Raw genomic sequence first — 24,417 nt, 5'->3', positions numbered from 1 at the left:
AATGCTTACTTACAGGCTCTAACCAATAGTGGCTTACTTACAGGCTCTAACCATATAAAAGTAGCGAGGCTACATACAGACACCGGTTAGTCAGGCTGATTGAGGTAGTATGTACATGTAGATATGGTTAAAGTGACTATGCATATATGATGAACAGAGAGTAGCAGTAGCGTAAAAGAGGGCTTGGCGGTTGGTGGGTGGAACACAATGCAGATTGCCCGGTTAGCCAATGTGTGGGATTCTATGCTAGGTAATGCCCCACCTTATCTCAGCTCACTGGTCACAATAGCAATACCCACCCGTAGCACGCGGTCCAGCAGGCATATTTCACTGGAAACGTCTGACCTCTGTGATTGCCAACAAAGGTTTTGCCACCAAGTATTAAGTCATGTTTTGCAGAGGGGTCAAATACTTATTTCCCTCATTAAAATGCAAATCACTTTATAACATTTTTGACATGCGTTTTTCTGGATTCTTTTGTTGTTATTCTGTCTCTCACTGTTCAAATAAACCTACCATTAAAATTATAGACTGACCCTTTCTTTGTCAGTGGGCAAACGTACAAAATCAGCAGGGGATCAAATACTTTTTTCCTCCACTGTATATGAGTCAGACCCCTTGGCCCTGGTATGCTCTGATACAGACTACATTAGGATATTGTACAAATAATACAATAAAAAATACAGTAATTTGGCCTCTATAATGCTTGTGGATTTTAGAATTGAGCAGATCTATTGTTTTATTCAGTAAAACATGTTTGAATTGCTATAAAATGTGTATCAATGTTTCAAGTAATGCTGGTAAATGGTTGAAGGAAAACGGTATTATTATGACAAGTTTGAGGAAATGTTGTATCACCCAGTGATGTGTATATACACATCTTGGTACTCCTCCATTGTAAAAAAGATTTTGGAAGCTAAAGAATTGTATTTATTAATGTCTAGATTCGTTTTGACACGTTTATTGTATTACAGGCATGGTAATGTATACTTTAACATCATATTATGTGAGCTAAACCTACAAATAAAACATGAACAAATGTATAAAACATTTTCCTTCGTCTTTTTTTAGAGTACTAATGTTACTGTCCCCACTACAACAACAAAAATAATTAAATACATGTCATTTTGTCCTTGAAACATTTAATTGAAATACTGTAGAATTCCATTCATCCCTATTTATTTAACTAGGCAAGTCAGTTAAGAACAAATTCTTATTTACAAAGACAGCCTAGCCCAGACAACACTGGGCCAATTGTGCACCGGCCTATGGGACTCCCAATCACGGCCGGTTGTAATACAGACTGGAATAGAACCAGTGTCTGTAGTGACGCCACTAACACTGAGATGCAGTGCCTTAGACCGTTGCGCCACTGGGGAGCCCATGGACTGCTCCTACAGGGGAGTGCCAATATGGCCGAACGGTGTCTTCAAAAACCTCTCAATGGCCAATTCATAGCTCTGTAATCCAGGGTTTGTATACATCATTGATTACCCCCCTCTATCGCCCTCTCTCGTCCCTCTGATCATCTACTTTTTACCATTCACCACTCCTCTCCTTCCCATACTTGGCAATACCTTACTTACTCCTCTCCGATTGGCTGTTTCAGAGAAGGAGTGGAGTGACCCGGATATGCAATCTCCGCTTTTTTCACCGTCCCCCTTCCTGTGTTTCCACAGCCACATCGTAAAAATTAATTTAAGATTATGGTTATTCATAAGGTTATCAGTGTGGTTAAGGTTAGGGTTATGTTTATGTTTAAAATCAGATTAAAAAATATATAAATTATAGAAATGGGTGGGGTTTATGACTTTGTGGCTGTGGTAAGTAGTGACGACCCACCTTCCTGTACCCGGTTGAGGAAGTGAATTCGCTGACAGGGCTGGGTTCCGTGAGGGAGGCGAAAAGAAACATAATTTACCTGGTGGGGATAAAAACAACAACAGTATAGAAGAACAAGTTGTGCAAGCACAATAAAACGTACGTGTAAAGCATATTTCCTCTCCGAGATCGTCACTGAGCGCCGCAGACATGGTAAGGCCGCGGAGACGAGCTGGAGGATTGGGTCGTTTTTGGTGGGGCTGCTAAGGGATATTAGCCAGCTAGCATGCTATCTGTCCTTTTATAGGAAGTGCTGTGTTGCGTTTCGACAGTGGCATATACATTCATATAAATTATCTACCCACAGTTAGCTAAACGACCTAGCTATGAATGTTACTCCGATTTACATTAACTAACTAGCCAGCTTGATGTTCCGCGCGCAGAATAAAGTTACAGGATGTTTTGGATTGAGAAACTAGTTCGGGGATTAAAGGGGTCTCGCTCTCGCTACCCCCTCTTCTTGCAGACACACACCCCATGGTTAAAATAGTACAAGCGCTGGGTTGCCTGTCGCTAAAATCGGCCTGCTCCGCCCCTTCCCTCCGGTGGATTTGAGGCGACGTGTAAACCACAACTCTCAACTTTTCATTGACTTCAACAATATGGATTACGTGTTCAGTAGCTTTTGTTGGCTTTACTGTCAGTGTAACTTTTTGTAGAACACGTTTAATAATGTAACTGTGAAATTGTTTTATGAAATAATTCACTAACATCCTTTCAATGTTAGGCACATTGTGGTGCACCTGACAAAATATATTCAACCACCATTGTCGCGTGCATGGCAATTCAAATCAAAGTGTATTTGTCACGTGCGCGGATACGTAGACCTTACAGTGAAATGCTTACTTACAGGCTCTAACCAATAGTGCAAAAAATGTATTATGTGAACAATGGGTAGGTAAAGAAATAAACAGTGAAAAATAACAGTAGTAATCATTTTCAGATATAGGCCTATATGATGGGGCAGGTAGCCTCGAGGTTAGAGCATTGAGCCAGTAAACGAAAGGTTGATTGTTTGAATACCAGAGCTGACAAGTTGAAAACATTTGAACAAATCTTTCACTGTGCCCGTGCTCAAATTACTCCAGGGACGCTGTACAATGGCGACCCTAGCCATGACCCCACTTCCTGCAGGGGAGTTGGGATATGCAAAAAAACATTACCATTACACACTTGTTTATTATTATTTTGAAATTCCTAAATTCCTTTTAACACTTGAAGTAATGTGTGACTGCCTTGTCACCAACAAATCTAACTAGCTACATTCACACCTCAAACTCCACTCTACTCCTTTTATGAATGTCGCACACTTGGAATGAAGGTCTGATACAATATAATGGAGAGCAGATGGCTTGTCTCCCCAGCCACCCGCTGACCTCATCCATCATGTTGGTCCATCCTCGCTGCTCTTCTCGGCCCCCGGGGCATTTGGTCCGGCAGTGTTTACACCGAGACTAGGGCGTTGGTAAACAGTGTCATGGAGTGCAGGTGTCGGCTGAACAAGACTGATTCATCTGCCTAGAAACAACCCAAAAGTGTGAGAGAGGGCATGCAGTACATGATCTGAAAACCTTGGCTGTGTTCAGGAGAAAGCCGACTGAAGTTTGTTTTAAGGAAGGAATGATTTTGGCTGTGTGATTCTCCTATAGCCAGCTGCTCTTCTCTGGCTTGTAGTCTCTACCTTGGTTTCATCTGATGACTTGGCATTTGATTTTTGATTTATTAGGATCCCCATTAGCCGACGCCAATGGTGACAGCTAGTTTAACTGGGGTCCGACATGTATAACAAAGACTTTCGGCAAGACTTTACAATTCACATACACATGTTAATGTTTTTAAATGTATCTATCAGTTACACATACATGTCAGTACATACACACAACAAGTAGGTCAAATGGGGGAGAGGCGTTGTGCCGGGAGATTTTGGTTTTTGAAACCAGGTTTGCTGCGCTAGTGCTATGTAAGATGGAAAGGAGTTCCATGCACTCATGGCTCTGTATAATACTGTACGGTTCCTTGAATTTGTTCTGGACCTGGGGACTGAAAAGACCCCTGGTGGCATGTCTGGTGGGGTAAGTGTGTGTGCTGTGTGTAAGTTGACAACGCAAACAATTTGGAATTTCCCTCACATTCTTTCTTATAAAAACAAGAAGTGACGCAGTCAGTCTTTCCTCAACTCTTAGCCAAGAGAGGCTGGCATGTGTAGTATTAATATTAGCCCTCTGATTACAATGAAGAGCAAGATGTGCCGCTCTGTTCTGGGCCAGCTGCAGCTTAACTAGGTCTTTCTTTGCTGCCCTTGACTGGACAATATTCAAGATAAGATAAAACTAGAACCTTCGGGACTTGATCTGTGGAGTGGTGTCAAAAAAGCGGTCATACCTCTCCCTATCTTTACAACCATTGAATCTATACGTTTTGACCATGACAGTTTGCAATCCAAGGTAACACCAAGTAATTTAGTCTCCTAAACTTGTTCAACAGCCACACCATTCATTACCAGATTTAGCTGAGGTCTAGCACTTAAAGAATGATTTGTACCAAATACAATGCTCTTAGTTTTAGAGATGTTTAGGACCAGTTTATTACTGGCCACCCATTCCAAAACAGACCAACTCTTTGTTAAGGGTTTCCGTGACTTAATTAGCTGTGGTTGCTGATGCGTATAAATTGAAAGACATTGAGTTGATTACTGGTATTCCTGTGAATTTGTATATTGGAATTGGTGTGTTTTTTTTGTTTGTGAATCAGATGTTGTTTATGAGAACCACCATGTGTTTTGACAGGTGTTCAGTTTGTGTTGTTTCTAGACTTTTAGGTCTCTAGGCTATATCTCAATTTGCTTAATTGTAGTCTTTGCATCTCTCAAGATGAGTGTGTTGCTGCACTATTTATCAGTACTTACTAAAATTATTTTACTTTTGTTTATTTAATTAGAATAGGACTACTGTCGGAACTGCATTAAGTTCAAATTGGATGAATACAAACTTGACTTGAGTTGCTCCAGATTAGAGGTTGACCGATTTTTATGATTTTTCAACGCCGATACCGATTATTGGAGTAACAAAACAGACGATGCCAATTTGTATGTATGTGTGTATATATATGATAATTACAACAATGCTCAATGAACACTTTTTTGTTTTGTTTTAACTTAATATAATGCATAAATAAAATCTATTTAGTCTCAAATAAATAATGAAACATGTTCAATTTGGTGTAAATAATGCATAAACAGTTTTTGAGAAGGTAAAAGTACAATATGTGCCATGTAAAAAAGCTAATGTTTAAAGTTCCTTGCTCAGAACATGAAAACATATGAAAGCTGGTGGTTCCTTTTAACATGTGGTCAGCCTGCCACACAGTCTCCTCGTGGAGTGCAATATAATCGGTGTCCAAAAATGCTGATTACCGATTCTTGTGACACCTTGAAAACGGCCCTAATAAATTGGCCATGCCGATTTAATTGGTCGACCTCTACTCCAGATATCTCAGTCCTGTACATTTCTCAGGGGTTTCATGTTGTGGCTGGCCTGTCCTTCCCTGCATGCTGATATCCTGCTCACCATAGTTCAGAGAGGGATCACCCTCAGGGAAGTCTCTGCTAGGTGGTCCGCTAGCTTACCTTCTCCCATTAACAACAATCCTCTCTGTTCCGCTGCTAGATCTCCTCCGTAATTGAACATGCAGAGAGCTTGTGGAAGGACTGACGCCATGAATCAATCTGTATTCATTCATCCTTCTTTCTGAAGTTCAGTTTATCACATTTATTTATATGTGCTTGTTTGACAGAGTTGTCTTTAATATAACACTTCACAAATGGGCCTGTATTCAAAAAGGCAAGCCTGAGCCCATGGAATTTTGGATCATGGTATTTGGCTAGCCAAATGACAGCAGTCACCATTAAAAACTTTAACAATAAAAAAAGAGGCACATTTTCTCCTCTCCTCCGCTCCTGACTGCATGTGCTGCCATAGAAATAGAATAAATAAAATGGACGTCCCCATTCAAGTCAATGATGGCATAATTGGTGGACTGGCGGCCTTTGCGAGTGTACCCATAGGAGCAAAGTAGGAAGTAAAAGCAGGAAGTGTACCCATCCATGCTGTGATTTGTTGATTCAACTCCACTGCATTGGAAAAAAAACATTGCATGAGCCACAGTTAAAGGTAGACTCAGTGAATTGCCGTTGCCATGGGCAGCACCGCAGATATTGAGATGAGCGAGATGCAACACACAGTTGCACACAGTATCTGGGTATCTTGGCATACTAGCTTTAAGCACCAGCTGTCAGAGCAGCTCACAGATCACTGCACCTGTACATAGCCCATCTATAATTTAGCCCAAACAACTACCTCTTCCCCTACTGTATTTTATTTATTCACTTATTTTGCTCCTTTGCACCCCATTATTTCTACTTTGCAGTTTCTTCCACTACAAATCTACCATTCCAGTTTTTTACTTGCTATATTGTATTTACTTTGCCACCATGGCCTTTTTGTTGCCTTTACCTCCCTTATCTCACCTCATTTGCTCACATTGTATATAGACTTATTTTTCTACTGTATTATTGACTGTATGTTTGTTTTACTCCATGTGTAACTCTGTTGTATGTGTCGAACTGCTTTGCTTTATCTTGGCCAGGTCGCAATTGTAAATGAGAGCTTGTTCTCAACTTGCCTACCTGGCTGCCTATAAAGGTAAAATAAATAAATAAAAATGTGCATGCGATTGCTTCACGCTGTTCACAGCGTGGTAGCCAGGGGATCAAAACGGCGGAGAAGTTGAGCCTCACGCTTCAACTCATAGTTGTGGAAATTTACCCACTATGCTGTTCATATTTTACCTTTAACATAATTTTTAATGAACATTCTACGTTACCGTGGAAATGATTGCATCACAATACCAGGCAGTAATTGTGAGTGTACCCATTACCAGTCAAATTGCCAGGGTTAGAGTTTCCAAGCGCATTCTTTTAAACTTAAAAAAAAATGCTATGACTTATTTTATTTTCATGAGGCTTCATCCATAACTGTCGGTTCTATGGTAATTGTGCCAGTAAGAGCAGAGTATTGTAATGGATACTCATTCTCCACAAATTAGTCTTTTTTTTATTTTAATAACACTTATCTTTCCTCACAAAGGTTTGTACTCAGTTTTATAGCAAAGGAAGTAGGGGAGGCAGTGGGGTGAATCGTTCACATCCTTTTGGTATAGGTTTAGTCACATTTTCAGTTGATGAACTGTTGTCTTCATTTATGAGCTCTCAAGCAATCAAATAATTTACATAGACTTAAAATAATGTTGACCTTTCTAGATGCCATAAAATGACGGGCCTGTATCAATAACTGGAGGCTCCACAGCATTGCCTTATATAGTAACCAGCCAATCTGTCTTCTAACTACCATGGTTATACAGTGTTTTTCACGTTTGACCCTGTCTAAAGCTTTGAGTTTTTAGCCAGGGCCCAGTTGTAATCTTAGGATGCAGTGAGTGAGTGTATGGCTATTGTTGTCAGGGTGTGAATGTTCTCTACATAGCCTAGTCACGGCCTGGCTCGGCCCTGTCGTATCTACCGTAAGAATGTAACATGCATCCATCACTGGCTGCCTCATTCTGCTGGGGCTGTGTGGGAGGCCGGGAACTTTTTTGGCTCTGTTGTCAATTCAATCTATTTTGGTTGATTAAATGCAGACAGTGATGGATGCATTTAGACTAAAACATTTTAAAGTTAATTTAATCTCCTTTTAAAAGATTAATGAAAATAACTGTTAAAACGGCTAGCTTCTTATGTTCCAAGACCAGCTTAAACTGAGACTCTTTCTGCAGGGTTGAACTTGGCAAGGATCAAGGTCATGTAAAATGAACAGTGAAACATACATTTTCTCTTGTAAAATAAAAAAATGGACAAAAGGCAAGTGCAACTTGCTTTTAGACTTTCTTTTGCAGAACTATACATTTTGTGTGTTGGAATGTGTATCAAAAGCTGACTCTTATTTTGTGTGTTTCAGAATGACCAGCAGCTGGACTGTGCTCTGGACCTGATGAGGCGTCTTCCTCCCCAGCAGATCGAGAAGAATCTCAGTGACCTCATCGACCTGGTGAGTCTCCAGCAGAGGACAACCTTATAGGGAGGGACACTCAACATGTACGGCACTTACAAATGACCTGATGATTGGCGGGAAAAAATTGATAATAAGACAATTGTGGGAGCTGTTTTATTAGACTTCAGTGCAGCTTTTGACATTATCGATCATAGTCTGCTGCTGGAAAAACAACCTGTTTATTTGGCTTTGTCAACTCTTGATCCATGATATAGCAGAGATCTGTCTAATGGAAGCGCCTCCAACATAATCAAGTCTGTAGCTGAAGCGAACTGAAAAGGGGAGCGACCCAGGGATGTGTGTGCTTTGGGGACCTTTTAACAGAAAGTGACTGGCAGAATGGGTGTTGTATGTGGAGGATGAGGGCTGCAGTAGGTATCTCAGATAGGGGGGGTGAGCCCTAAGAGGGTTTATAAATAAGCATCAACCAGTGGGTCTTGCGATGGGTACACAGTCAACCAGTTTACAGAGGAGTATAGAGTGCAGTGATGTGTCCTATAAGGAGCATTGGTGGCAAATCTGGTGAAGAACATCTAGCCACACGAGAGCACCCTTACCTGCCGATCTATAAATTACGTCTCCGTAATCTAGCATGGGTAGGATGGTCATCTGAATCAGGGTACGTTTGGCAGCTGAGGTGAGAGAGGAGCGATTATGATAGAGGAAACCAAGTCTATACTCCAAAGTACTTGTATGAGGTGACTACCTCAAGCTCTAAACCCTCAGAGGTAGTAGTCACACCGGTGGGGAGAGGGGCGTTCTTCTTACCAAACCACATGACCTTTGTTTTAAAGGTGTTCAGAACAAGGTTAAGGGCAGAGAAAGCTTGTTGGACATTAAGAAAGCTTTGTTCTAGAGCGTTTAACACAATCTGGGGAGGTGCCAGCTGAGTATAAGACTGTATCAGCTGCATATAAATGGATGAGAGAGCTTCCTACTGCCTGAGCTATGTTGTTGATGTAAATTGATAAGAGCATGGGGCCTAGGGTTGAATCTTGGGGTACTCCCTTAGTGATAGTCATGGGCTGAGACAGCAGAGGTTCTGACTTTATACACTGCACTCTGAGAGAGGTAGTCAGCAAACCAAGCCAAAGACCTCTGCGACACCAATACTCCTTAGCCAGCCCACAATAATGGAATTATCTACCGTATTAAAAGCTTTGGCCAAGTCAATAAAAATAGCCGCACAACATTGCTTAGAATCAAGGGCAATGGTTTCATCATTTAGGACCTTTAGGTTGAGGTGACACATCCATAACCTGAGCGGAAAGCAGATTGCATACCAGCGAGAATACTATGGACCTCAAGAAAGCCAGTCAGCTGATTGACAAGTTTTTCCAACACTTTTTGATAAATGGGGCAAAATTAAAATTGGCCTATAACAGTTAGGATCAGATTAATCTCCCCCATTTGAAATAAAGGACGAACCGTGGCTGCCTTCCAAGCAATTGGAACCTCCCCAGAGAGGAGAGGGGCTCGGCAACGATAGGGGCTGCAACTTTAAAGAAGAAAGGATCTGACCTAGATGTTTTTTTGGGGTCAGGTTAAGGAGCTCCTTTAGCACCTCCGACTCAGTTTTTCCGAGTAGGCGGTCACTTTGTCGCATTAGAAGGGCTGGGAGGTGAGGAAATGTTGGATGGTCAAGGAGGCATGGCTGAGTCAAATAGGAATCCTGACTTAATGAAGTGGTGATTAAAGAGCTCGGCCATGCGCTCCTCGTCAGTAACAACCACATCAACACGTTAAAGAACCATTTTTAAGGCTTGAGACAATTGAGTCATGGATTGTGTATGTGTGCCATTCATAAGGTAAATGGGCAAGACAAAAGATTGCCTTTGAACGGGGTATGGTAGTAGGTGCCAGTGTTCCTAATGTTTGGTGTACTCCATCTATATAAATGCACCATTTGTAAGCAATCAAGATGAAGTTGTTTGATTCATCATTTGTTTAATGAAAGTGCTGCTGCGGGAGCTTATGCCTGATTGCCTGTTATGCAATTCAAGGACATTAATAAACACTTGGAACATTTTATAAATATTAGTTTATAAGAATGCCAAGAGTATGCAAAGCTATCATCAAGGCAAAGGGTGGCTACTTTGAAGAATATATATATATGAGAATGTAGAGAATAGTAAATATAAAGAAATACCCTGAAATGAGTAGGTGTGTCAATTTGACTGGTACTGTATGTATTTAAAACTTAGGGTATGGCAAATAAGGAGTAGGCCATTTGCTGATGTCATCACCATCAATAATGGCTGTTAAACATCGTCGATAGACGATCCAATCGTAAAATCGCTCAGCCTTAGTTGCAATAAAACTGGACTACTGCCCAGTCTTATGGTCAAGTGTCACAGAGGGACACCGGCTAACTACAGTTGGCCCAGAACAGAGAAGCACGGCTGGCCCTTAAATGTACACAGAGAGCTAGCATGTTGAAAGCACGGAGCTGTCTGTTCAAACGACTAGCTCACTGCTCCGACACCCATGCATACCCCACAAGACATGCCTCCAGGGGTCTCTTCGCAGTCCACAACAGACACTGCGAAACTCGCAGTACTACATGGAACTCAATTCCGCATCAAGTAACTCAAGCAAGCAGTAAAAAAACAAACCAAACACCTTATGGAACAACGCTGACTGTGAAGAGACGCTAACACACACACAAACACTTTATTGTTGTAATATTGTTTTATTGTGGTATTAAACATTTTGTATTGTAGATTAACAATTTATTTAAATTTTAAAATTTTTGATATAATTTCCTTATTCTTGTTTGGACCCCATGACGAGTAGCCTGTTGCCTTGGCAGCAGCTAATGGGCATCCTTAATAAACAACAATAAAAACCACTCAGTCATATACACACCGACATGACCTCACCCATGCAAATCTGAGTGCTCCACAGAGAAACAAATAATCTGTCTACATTACAAATGTATACTGAACAAAAATATTAACACAAGCATTTTTACTGAGTTAAAGTTCATATAAGGGAATCAGTTAATTTACATAAATTCATTAGGCCTTAATCCAGGCCTGGGCAATTATGTTCCATGGAGGGCCACATTAGAAAATATTTTTGCCTTCGCGGGGCCAGAATCATATTACAGGATTATACATCATGTGTATGACTGTGTTGACCGATATATCTACTGTAAATCACATCCAGATATGCTACTTATTTTACTTAACATGTACAGAAATAAACCACATCCATGTTCTACTTTTGGTAGGTATTTTCTTTATTAAACATGCAATGAACTACACAGAGGGAAAAGAGTGAAGATGGAGAAGCTCGAGTTGCAGGTCAGTGGGAGCGTTATCCACATTGAAGGTGAAAGGAGAGGAAACCAGCAACATGATATTTTCCAACACTTTGAAAGCCTCAACGACAAGAACTCAGTTTAAAGCACGCAGCCGCGATTGTATACTTCTCCCACTGGTTGTCTGATAGGGAACAGACTAGTAGGGGATGGAAGGTGTGAGTTTGTTGGCTTCTACTTGGTGGGTCAGGAAGAGTAATTTTCCCTTGAAGGCTTTGACAAGGCTGTATATCTGATGTGCAAAAAGGCCCTTCCCTTGTAGTTTGAAATTCAGTTCATTCATGAGGGCCATGATGTCCACGGTGAAGGCAAAATCAGCCAACCATTCTTTATCTTGCAGTTGAGGGAAATCCACATTTTCCTTTCATTTGCAAAAACTCAGCAATCGCCGACTTCAGGTCCCAGACCTTTTTTAAGCACCTTCCCAAAACTCAGCCATCTCATGTTTGTGTGGTAGGGGAGATCTGCATGACCCGACTGTCTTCCAACAGTGAGACAAACTGCTTGTGGTTTAAAGATTTTGCTCTTATGAAGTTTACAACTTTAGTGACTGTATCCACAACATGGCTCATTTTCAGAACACATTTACAGAGCACCTCCTGAAGAATAATGCAATGCAGGAAAATCATTTTCTGATCTGGGTTCAACTCAGCTACTTGATCTTACGTCCTTTTCAAAAGGCCAACATGTTTTCCTGTCAAGTTTGGGCACCCATCAGTGGTCACACTGGATAACTTTTCAAAACTCCGTCCCAGCTTTGCCACACACTTATTAATATCCTGTATCTTTCCCTGTGGTTGTGCTCTTCATTGACTGCACTGAAGCAAGCTCCTCTGTAATTTGAAAGTCTGAGCTTATGCCTCATAAGAATATCAACAACTGCGTCGTGTCACGTGCATCACTGCTCTCATTCAGGGCCAAGGAGAAATAAGTGAAATCCTTGTCTTTTAACTGTTCCATATTCTCTGTGATGTCTTCAACACTCCGTGTCACTCTTCGTCTCGACAGGGGAACATTTTCAAACAGCTCTTGTCAGGGCAAAGTATTGCTGCAGAGTCAATTTAAACATTCTTTAACGAATTCGCCCTCGGCGAATGGGTTGCTATGTTTAGCAATTTTGGGACAGTACATAGCTAGTTCTCGCAATTCCGTTGTTTACTGAATGCAATTTTGTGAAAAGTCCTTGCTGCTTTTGCTACTGAGAAAGCAACTCTCTTGATGCACTTGCCCTCTGCTCAGAAGCCATATTCCAATATTTCTCTGCATGCCTCATCAGGAAGTGTCAGGACAAGTTGTAGTCTTTCAAGACAGCGGTGCTGTCTTTGCACTGGAGGTCAACCGATTAATCGGCATGGCAGATTTTTTTTTACAATTTTAATTAGGGCAGATTTTCACGTTTTCATAATCGGTAATTGCATTTTTGGGTGCCGGTTATGGACGCTTTACATTGCAATCCACGAGAAGACTGCGTGACTGGCTGACCACCTGTTAGGCGAGTGCTGCATCAAAATGACCTTGTAGCTGCAAGGAGCCAAGGTAAGTTGCTAGCTAGCATTAAACTTATCTTATAAACAATCAATCTTAACTAGTGATTATGTTAACTACACATGGTTGATGATATTACTAGTTTAACTAGCTTGTCCTGCGTTGCATATAATCAATGCGGTGCCTGTTAATTTATCATCGAATCACAGCCTACTACAACTTCGCCAAATGGGTGATGGTTAACAAGAGCGCATTCTCGAAAAAAGCACTGTCGTTGCACCAATGTACCTAACAATAAATGCCTTTCTTAAAATCAATACACAAGTATATATTTTTTAAACCTGAATATTTAGTTAAAAGAAATTCACGTTAGCAGGCAATGTTAACTAGGGAAATTGTGTCACTTCTCTTGCGTTCAGTGCAAGCAGAGTCAGGGTATATGCAGCAGTTTGGGCCGCCTGGCTCGTTGCGAACTGTGCGAAGACCATTTATTTCTAACAAAGACCATAATTTAATTTGACAGAATTGTACATAATTATGACGTAACATTGAAGGTTGTGCAATGTAACAGGAATATTTAGACTTAGGGATGCCACCCATTAGATCAAATGCGTAACGGTTCCGTATTTCACTGAAAGAATAAACGTTTTGTTTTCGAAATGATGGTTTCCGGATTTGATCATATTAATGACCTACGGCTCGTATTTCTGTGTTTATTATAATTAAGTCTGATTTGATAGAGCAGTCTGAGCGGTGGTAGGCAGCAGCAGGCTCGTAAGCATTCATTCAAACAGCACTTTCCTGCATTTGCCAGCAGGTCTTAGCAATGCTTGAAGCACAGTGCTGTTTATGTCTTCAATCCTATCAACTCCCGAGATTAGGCTGGCAGTACTATAGTGCCTATAAGACCATCCAATAGTCAAAGGTATATGAAATACAACTGGTATAGGACTATTTCTCTCTAACTCCTATAATAATTACAACCTAAAACTTCTTAACTGGGAATATTGAAGACTCATGTTAAAAGGAACCACCAGCTTTCATATGTTCTCATGTTCTGAGCAAGGAACTTAAACGTTAGCTTTTTTACATGGCACATATTGCACTTTTACTTTCTTCTCCAACACTGTTTTTGCATTATTTAAACAATTGAACATGTTTCATTATTTGAGACTAAATGTATTTTATTTAAGTTAAAATAAGTGTTCTTTGTTCATTCAGTATTGTTGTAATTGTCATGGTAAATCGTTGTCGGCTTTTTTTGGCCTTCCAATAATCGGTATCGGCGTTGAAAAATCATAATCTTCTACTTTGCACACTGCTTTCCCGATACCTCAATAAAATATTTTGATGTCCACTCTTGCTGGAACACAGATTCCTTGCGACATGGGGCTGTGTGTTAGCATGCTGAAACATGAGGTGATGGCAGCGGATGACTGGCACGACAATTGGCCTCAGGATCTCGTCGTGGTATCTCCACGCATCCAAATTGCCATCAATAAAATGCAATTCTATTTGTTGTCCATAGCTTATGCCTGCCCTTACCATAACCCCACCGTCGCCATGGGGCACTCTGTTCACAGCGTAAACATCAGCAAACCGCTCACAACGCCGTACACGTGGTCTGCAGTTCTGAGGCCGGTTGGACGTACTGCCAAATTCTCTGAAAGGACAGAGGTGGCTTATGGTAGAGAAATGAACATTACATTCTCTGGCAATAGCTCTGATGGACATTCCTGCAGTCAGCATGCCAATTGCATGCTCCCTCAACTTGAGACATCTGTGGCATTGTGTGACAACTGCACATATTAGTGGCCTTTTATTATCCCTAGCACAAGGTACACCCGTGTAATGAATATGCTGTTTAATCAGCTTCTTGACATGCCTCACCTGTCAGGTGGATGGATTATCTTGGCAAAGGAGAAGGGGTACGTGCAATGAGGTCGGGTACGCCAAATAAAAATGTGATTCACATTTTAAAATATAAATAAAATGTTTTTCACATTTTCAAACAGTCCATTTTATATTTTCCAAGGGGGCGATACATTTTGGGTGACTTATTTTTTTATTTTTTTTCCTCCCTTGCCTGAGTAGCCTCGTTTCACTGACAAAAATAAAATGATCTAGTGTTAAGCAAAATGACAATGTCAAATAATTAACATCCAATCACATTAACCGTTACTCTTTCGCAGGAATTCAACTAACGGTCCGTATGTAGCCGACCGTAGCTGCTCCTCATTCTGTTTGCTCGAAATTTTTTATATATATTTTTTTTAAGTATGGCTCACGTCCATAGACGCATACCAGTACTGCACCAGTCGAGGACACAAGTTGTTCTGCTTCCACGAGCACATCCAATGCTAGCATCAGTAATTCTACATTTGTTGTTAGCCCAGCTAGCATGGACACTGACAGTTGTGAATCTGATGCAGCCGAAGAGCTACTGCACCCTTACCCAGGAAAGCACCGAACAGACAGGGACGTTGGACCATCCAAGAGGCGCAAATATGATGAACTACATTTTATTTGGTGTTCACTTGTATTTGGAGTAGTGCCTTTCCTCAGCCACAGTGTGTTATAGTACTTTTGCACATATCTCACAACTTGATGACAGACATTTTAAGAAACAAAACATGGCAATTTAAAAAATAAGCCACAGGAGTTTTTTTGAGTGAGAATTAAGATGACTTTCGAGTACTAAGACATGTATAAAAGCAACAGATACCATTTAATAAGAAAGGGCTAGAAGCATCTTATATGGTGAGCTACCGAGTGGCAAGGACAGGCAAGCCCTATACTATTATGGAGGACTTATAGTTGAAGTCAGAAGTTTACATACACCTTAGCCAAATACATTTAAACTCAGTTTTTCACAATTCCTGACATTTAATCCTAGTTAAAATTCCCTGTCTTAGGTCAGTTAGGATCACCGCTTTATTTTAAAGAATGTGAAATGTCAGAATAATAGTGGAGAATGGTTTTTCAGCTTTTATTTCTTTCATCACATTCCCAGTGGGTCAGAAGTTTACATACACTCAATTAGTAGTTGGTAGCATTGCCTTTTAAATTGTCAAATTTGGTCAAACGTTTTGGGTAGCCTTCTACAAGCTTCCCACAATAAGTTGGGTGAATTTTGGCCCATTCCTCGTGACAGTTCTGCCCAGAATTGTTCTGTGGGATTGAGGTCAGGGCTTTGTGATGGCCACTCCAATACCTTGACTTTGTTGTCCTTAAGCCATTTTGCCGCAACTTTGGAAGTATGCTTGGGGTCATTGTCCATTTTGGAATACCCATTTGCGACCAAGCTTTAACTTCCTGACTGATGTCTTGAGATGTTGCTTCAATATATCCACATAATTTTCCATCCTCTTGATGCCATCTATTTTGTGAAGTGCACCAGTCCCTCCTGCAGCAAAGCACCCCCACATGATGCTGCCACCCCCGTACTTCACGGTTGGGATGGTGTTCTTTGGCTTGCAAACCTCCCCCATTTTCCTCCAAACATAACAATGGTCATTGTGGCCAAGCAGTTCTATTTTTGTTTCATCAGACCAAAGGACATTTCTCCAAAAAGTACGATCTTTGTCCCCATGTGCAGTTGCAAACCGTAGTCTGGCTTTTCTATGGCGGTTTTGGAGCAGTGGCTTCTTCCTTGCTGAGCGGCCTTTCAGGTGATGTCGATATAGGACTCGTTTTACTGTGGCTATAGATACTTTTGTACCCGTTTCCTCCAGCATCTTCACAAGGTCCTTTGCTGTTGTTCTGGGCTTGATTGGCACTTTTCACACAAGTACGTTCATCTCTAGGAGACAGAACGTGTCTCCTTCCTGAGCGGTATGACGGCTGCGTGGTCCCATGGTGTTTATACTTGCATACTATTGTTTGTACAGATGAACGTGATACCTTCAGGCATTTGGAAATTGCTCCCAAGGATGAACCAGACTTGTGGAGGTCTACAATTTATTTTCTGAGGTCTTGGCTGATTTTTCTTTTGATTTTCCCATGATATCAAGCAAAGAGGCACTGAGTTTGAAGGTAGGCCTTGAAGTACATCCACAGGTACACCTCTAATTGACGTGAAATCATTTTCTGGAATTGTTCAAGCTGTTTAAAGGCACAGTCAACTTAGTGTATGTAAACTTCTGACCCACTGGAATTGTGATACAGTGAAATAATCTGTCTGCAAACAATTATTGGAAAAATAACTTCCATGCCCTGCCTCCAGTCCACTTACTGATATCTGAACAAGAGAGCCTCATTGAAATTGCAACAAGCGGTTCTGTGAAAATTGAATTTAATCAAAGCCACTGACAGATTTCCGGATTGGGCTGTGCTCAGAGTTTCTTGCCTTGGTAAATTTTAAGACACTGTCTTTTGCAACCACGTACCTATGAGAGTGGATTCTCAGCACTCCCTAACATGAAAACTAAATACAGGCGCAGACTGTATGTGGAAAATGATTTTAAGACTGAGACTCTCCAATACAACCCAACATTGTAGAGTTATGTGCATCCTTTCAAGCACACCCTTCTCATTAACCTGTGAGTTATTCACAATTTTCGACGAACAAAGGTTTTATATGTAAGATGGTTAAATAAAGAGCAAAATTATTGATTATTATTTGTTCCCTGGTCCTATAAAAGCTCTTTGTCACTTCCCACAAGCCAGGTTGTGACAAATGCACACTCATTTTTATATTTAATAAATGTGTGTGTGGCGCAGGCTTACAACGATGGCAAAAAAACATTTGAGAGTGCGCTGAGCATGGTGCTGGAGGGGGTACAAGGTGGAGGTTGAATGTTTTGAAGGACTACGGGACTATGTTTGGGAACCACTGGTATAGATGAATACTTAACATATTTACATGTATTGTTATGCGGAAGCTCGTATCAATCAAAACTGATTGAATTGTCATAGTTATTATGCTTACACATAGCTGGATTTCTCAACTCCATGATATGTACATCTCGGTGTTAGGTTGCCACAACCTTGGGCGGAGTGTACCTACGACTACATCGAATCTGTCGATACGATTTGAACAGTCTGTGGTTGTATTTGGTTAACATTTTATCTGAAAATGTGGATTTCAGCAAACAAAGAAAAGCACAAAGCTACAGAGGAGAAATGGGTGCACAGTGAGGGTTTTAAAGCTAGAATTTGTTTTAATTAAAACTGTAACAAAGCACCTTCTCCGCTTCTGTTTTGGTAAAAAGCTGAGGAACTGGCCTGGAGAAAGGGCAAGGGGAATACCTAGTCAGTCGTACAACTGAAATGGGTCTTCCCGAATCGGGGGTACGGAGGCCTGCCTTAATCGACATCCACATCTTTGGCGCCCAGGGAACAGTGGGTTAACTGCCTTGCTTAGGGGCATAACGACAATTTTACCTTGTCAGCTCGGGGATTCGATCCAGCAACCTTTCGATGAATGGAACCACTCAAATTCATAACAGAGCTATGGATGCAAAAATGTACCATCCATGCCATTTTAAAAATGAGTTTAACCATGTTTTCAGGCTATACAGTGTTTGTTTGCATTCACATTGTTTACAAACATTGCAAGATTATTTTGAGCTCTGATAGGGTACGAAAGTTAAACTAAACTCATGAGGCATGTATAACTTATATTCTTAAAGATTCATTGGGTGTATATAATAAATAATTTAAAGTCCAAAAATGAATGTAGCAATTAACATTTTCAGAAGTATCGACTGACAGCGACTCGACAAAGTCAGAGATACAGCCCACACACTCATCTCCATTAATGTAATCTGCATTATGGAGTTGAGGAACTCTGCTAGCTTATACACAGACATACAGTACACTTCTAGACTACCTACTAACAGCCAGGACTGTGCTTGAAATCTCCCATAGTGCAAAAACATCTGACAGATTAAGCTGAATCAGACAGAAATCAAACCACACGTTCTCAAGTGATTGTTCTCCACATTTTTTGGGGGATCATATCCGTTTTTCCCTTCAGACCCTCGTCTGCTCCTCTTCCTTTCTTCTCCCCTTTGACAACTCACTCCCCTGGGCACCAGCACTCTCCTTGACCGCCTCAGCCCGCTCCTCTGTATCTGGTTGTTAGCGCTCGTTAGCAACGCTATCAATCACTCTACATGAGCCCATTTAGCCCCTCCCTCTCCTTACACTCGCTCCTTACGATTGGGAATCACCTGAGCTCACCTCCTCTAGCGCCACCCTTTCCCCCTCTCTACTGTTCTGTCCCCCCAACCATTCTCTTTCCTCTGTGATTCTACTTTTCTACCCCAGTTTCCCACTTCTGCCTGCCTTCTGTCCCCCCTCTGTTTCTGTGTGTCTGGCGGTTGCCAGGTGTGGGGCTGTGTCCGTGGAACAGAGCAGGCATTGTGTCTGTGTGTTCTGATGGGGGGGTTCATGCCACGCCACTCTGAGTAGTCATTTGTACCCATTTATCCCCTGAGACTGTTGTCATTCAAATTCTTATCATATTCTCTCCCCCTCTCATTTCCCTGTCACCTTCTCTCCCACTTAGCAAGTAGACATGGAATGAGGGAAAATTGCTTAACCTCATTTCCCCCTCATTCAGGGACATCATGTGCCAGCTTTCTCTCGTCTCCTTGTCATCTTTTTTTCACGCACACTATGCCCTCTCTCAACCGCTACAGTCTAGCCCAGCTCTTGCCAAAGAACTTCTTTGTCCCCCCCATTGTCTCACGCCAGAAGTGGAACTCATCTTCTGAAAATCACTCTGCTCTCAGTAGCTATGTTGCACTGTCTACTACGGTAAACTATGCTCCAGCTAGCACCCTAGAGCAAGCTTGTTTGAATGGCCATAGCTAGTTTGCCAGCTTGTTGAAGTTGTACGGGATTGTCCTCAGAAATCTGCTTGTTTTCCAAAAAAATGTATTGATCCTTTTATTTAACTAGGCAAGTCAGTTAAGAACAAATTCTTATTTATAATGACGGCCTACCGGGGAACAGTGGGTTCATTTCCTTGTTCAGGGACAGAACTACAGATTTTTGTTTTTTACCTTGTCAGCTCGGGGATTCGCTCCAGCAAACTTTTGGTTACTGGCCCAACGCTCTAACCACTAGGCTACCTGCCGCCCCGTATCTGACTCTGAGAGCTGCCACTGTGCCTCACTACTTTGCAACATTATCTTGTTGGCCAAATATTACAGAGAGCAGTCAGCTGTGCAATAGAACTCGGCACACGAATCACGGCAGAACAGCTAATCATGATTACTCATTTGTTCATTAGCTAGAACATCACTATGCTAGCTAGCTAGTGGGGCTATTTAGCATTGAGTGTGAGAGAACTGGCGTTGTTAGCTTCTTTGACTTTTTGAGACAGGTTCAGCAAGCAGACATTAGCTAGCAAATGTCGTGCCAATTACAAATTTCACATTCTGATTCTACCACCACAACACATTAGCTAGATGTAGAATTGGGTAGTGAATATTTGCTCAGGTTTATAGTTTTTGGTCAAATTGACTTTTGAGGATGAAAGGGGGTTCAGGGGACGATGTCACCTTATTAACATTTTCAAATATTAAAACAGCATATTGTAGCCAGACTGCTTTTTAGCTATCCCATGTGTTTCTGCGAGTGATCAGTGCAGACCGCCATCTGACGTGGGACAATGTCTACACACACACACACACACACACACACACACACACACCTAGAGCTGGGCGATATTGCCAAAATAGCGTGTGTATACACGCTACGTCGCTCGCTCTACCAGTAAAAATGTTTTTTGGCACACCTACTCATTCAAGGGTTTTAGTTTATTTTTACTATTTTCTACATTGTAGAATAATAGTGAAGAAATCAACTATGAAAACACATGGAATCATGTAGTAAGCAAAAAAGTGTTAAACAAATCAAAATATATTTGAGATTCTTCAAATAGCCACCCTTTGCCTTGATGACAGCTTTGCACACATTTGGGATGCTTTTCCAACAATCTTGAAGGAGTTCCCACATATGCTGAACACTTGTTAGCTGCTTTTCCTTCACTCTGCGGTCCAACTCATCCCAAACCATCTCAATTTGTTTGAGGTCAGGGGATTGTGGAGGCCAGGTCATCTGATGCAGCACTCCATCACTCTCCTTCTTGGTCAAATAGCCCTTACACAGCCTGGAGGTGTATTGGGTCATTGTCCTGTTGAAAAACAAATGATAGTCCCACTAACCGCTAGGCTGCCTTCCACCCCACTAATAATAATGGGGCGGCAGGTAGCCTAGTGGTTAGAGCGTTGGACTAGTAACCGGAAGGTTGAAGATCGAATCCCTGAGCTGACAAGGTAAAAATGTCGTTCTGCCCCTGAACAAGGCAGTTAACCCACTGTTCCTAGGCCGTCATTGAAAATAAGAAACTTGCCTAGTAAATAAAAAATCCCAAACCAGTTGGGATGGCGTAGCTGATTCTGCAGAATGCTGTGGTAGCCATGCTGGTTAAGTGTGCCTTGAATTCTAAATAAATCAGTGTCACCAGCAAAGCACCATAACACCACCACCTCCATGCTTTACGATGGGAAATACACATGCGGAGATCATCCATTCACCCACACACCGCGTTTCACAAGGCGGTTGGAACCAAAAATGACCGATTTGCACTCTAGACAAAATAACAAATTTCCATCGGTCTAATGGCCATTGCTCGTGTTTCTTGGCCTAAGCAAGTCTCTTCTTATTGGTGTTCTTTTAGTAGTGATTTCTTTGCAGCAATTCAACCATGATGGCCTGATTCATAGTCTCCTTGGAAAAGTTGATGTTGAGATGTGTCTGTTACTTGAAATCTGAAGCATTTATTTGGGCTGCAATTTCTGAAGCTGGTAACTCTAATGAACTTATCCTTTGCAGCAGAGTTAACTCTGGGTCTTCCTTTCCTGTGGCTGTCCTCATGAGAACCAGTTTCATCATAGCGCTTCATGGTTTTGCAACTGCACTTGAAGAAACTTTGAAAGTTCTTAATGTTCTGTTGACTGACCTTCATGTCTTAAAGTATTGATGAACTGTCATTTCATTTTGCCTATTTGAGCTGTTCTTGCCATAATATGGACTTGGTCTTTTACCAAATAGGGCTATCTTCTGTATACTTGTGACAACACAACTGATTGGCTCAAACGCATTAAGAAGGAAAGCAATTCTACAAATTAACTTTTAAGGCACACCTGTTAATTGAAATGCATTCCAGGTGACTACCTCATGAAGCTGGTTGAGAGAATGCCAAGAGTGTGCAAAGTTGTTAGGTTCTTATTTTTCAGAGTAAATAACTCACGGACACTAGAGAAGCTTTAACTTCTTATGGGCAGGTTGGACGGTAGCGTCCCACCTGGCCAACATCCAGTGAAATTGCTGAGCGTGAAATTCAAAAATACCAAATTCAAATATTTAACATTCTTGAAAATATGTGTTATACATAAAAATAAAGCTTAACTACTTGTTAATCCAGCCGCTGTGTCAGATTTCAAAAAGGCTTTACGGCGAAAGCAAACCATGCGATTTATCTGAGGACAGCGCCCTGCATACAAATGCATAAATCATATTTCAACCGGGCCTTACCTTTGAAGATCTTCTGTTGGCACAAATTACCTGTAAACTTAATCCAAACATTTCAAACAACGTTCCTAATCCAACCTCAGGTACCCTAAAACGTAAATAATTGATCAAATTTAAGACGGAATAAACTGTTTCCAATACCGGATAAAAACAACGAAGTGCGCTCCAGTTCACGTGCATCAAAACAGTACAGTCCACCTGGAGTGGCAATTCAATGAATAGCACTACTACTTCATTTCTCAAAAGAAAAACATTGAACATTGAATAGCACTACTTCATTTCTCAAAAGAAAAACATAGAACAATTTCTATACTGTTGACATCTAGTGGAAGCCATAGGAACTGCAGCCAGGTTCCTTTATAATAAGGGTGTCCCAAAGAAAACAAATGGAAAATCCTCCCCCCTACCCCCCCCCCCCCCCCCCCTTGATGGTATGTCCTCAGGGTTTTGCCTGCCATATCAGTTCTGTTATACTCAGACATTATTTTAACAATTTTAGAAACTTTTGTGTTTTCTATCCAGATCTATTATATGCATATCCTAGCTTCTGAGCCTGAGTAACAGGCGGTTTACTTTGGGCACGCATTTCATCCGGAGGTGAAAATACTGCCCCCTACCCCAGAGAGGTTAAACAAGTTTTATCATTCCCAAAGGTTCTGTACAGCTGTAATCAGATAGCAAAACATTTCTTTCTTCAGTTATATACATCCTACTTAACACTCCTCCAATCCTTACAGTTTATAGCTCCACAGGAAGATAATAAAGTGGATAACAGGATAACAAACCTTTATTGCTCCCTTAAGAAAATGTGTCCTCACCTCCTGACCTCAACACATTCCTTCATCTAATCCACAAATGTCCATTGTTTTTCTTCATAGAACCATTAACTTCTGACATAACCCAGTCTCTTTCATTTCCTATCTCAATTATCAAAGTTTATCCGATTCCAACACTGTCAAGGCAAAGGGTGGCTCTTTGAAGAATCTCAAATATAAAATATTTTGGTTACATGAGTCCATGTCATTTCAATGTTGATGTCTTCACTATTATTCTACAATGTAGAAAATAGTCAAAATAAAAACCCTTGAATGAGTATGTGTTCTAAAACTTTTGACCGGTACTGTATATACACTACCGTTCAAAGGTTTGGGATCACTTAGAAATGTTCTTGTGTTTTGCGGGTACTATTTAATTTAGCTGCCAGTTGAGGACTTGTGAGGTGTCTTTCTCAAACTAGACCCTAATGTACTTGTCCTCTTGCTCTGTTGTGCACAGGGGACTCCCACTCCTCTTTCTATTCTGGTTAGAGACAGTTTGCGCTGTTCTGTGAAGGGAGTAGTACAATGTTGTACGAGATCTTCAGTTTCTTGGCAATTTCTCACATGGAATAGCCATCATTTATCAGAACAAGAATAGACTGACGAGTTTTAGAAGACATGTATTTGTTTCTGGCCATTTTTGATCCTGTAATCGAACCTACAAATGTTGATGCTCCAGATACTCAACTAGTCTAAAGAAGGCCAGTTTTATTGCTTCTTTAATCAGAGCAGTTTTCAGCTGTGCAAACACAACTGCAAAAAGGTTTTCTAATGATCAATTAGCCTTTTAAAACGATAAACTTAATTTACAACATTAACAATGTCTGCACTGTATTTCTGATCAATTTGATGTTATTTTAATGGACAAATTTGCTTTTCTTTCAATCAAGGACATTTCTAAGTAACCCCAAACTTTTGAACGGGTGTGTGTGTGTATATTGATTAATTGAACCTTTATTTAACTAAGTTAAGAACAAATTCTTACTTACAATGACGGCCTACTCCGACCAAACCCGGACGACGCTGGGCCAATTGTGCGCCGCCCTATGGGACTCCCAATCACGGCTGGTTGTGATGGCCTGGAATCTAACCAGGGACTGTAGTGATGCCTCTAGCACTGAGATGCAGTGCCTTGGACCGCTGCGCCACTCGGGAGCCCGATAAACTGGGTGGTTCAAGCCCTGAATGCTGATTGGCTGAAAGCCGTGGTATACCAGAAAGCCGTATATCTGAAACCCGTATACCACGGGTATGA

The 24,417-nt window shown here is 41.2% G+C and overlaps 1 protein-coding gene across 2 annotated transcripts in view; it reads left to right on the top strand.

Annotated features, from left to right (window-relative positions):
* Positions 1–1,832: 1,832 nt before the first annotated feature.
* Positions 1,833–24,417, top strand: part of LOC115150626 (F-actin-capping protein subunit beta isoforms 1 and 2) — a 30,501-nt gene continuing 7,916 nt past the window's right edge. The window contains exons 1-2 of one of the 2 annotated variants that reach the window (XM_029694103.1): positions 1,833–2,034; positions 7,893–7,982. In XM_029694103.1, the coding sequence (XP_029549963.1) occupies positions 2,032–2,034; positions 7,893–7,982 (93 nt within the window). In that variant the 5' untranslated portion in view covers positions 1,833–2,031. The remainder of the gene's footprint in view (positions 2,035–7,892; positions 7,983–24,417) is intronic. The other variant, XM_029694104.1, reaches the window with a different exon arrangement.

Source organism: Salmo trutta, chromosome 16, assembly GCF_901001165.1.
Source record: "Salmo trutta chromosome 16, fSalTru1.1, whole genome shotgun sequence".
In the NCBI taxonomy this organism is placed as follows: domain Eukaryota; kingdom Metazoa; phylum Chordata; class Actinopteri; order Salmoniformes; family Salmonidae; genus Salmo; species Salmo trutta.
Note: the sequence above shows the minus strand (reverse complement) of the source record. Positions and strands in the feature narration are given on the sequence as shown.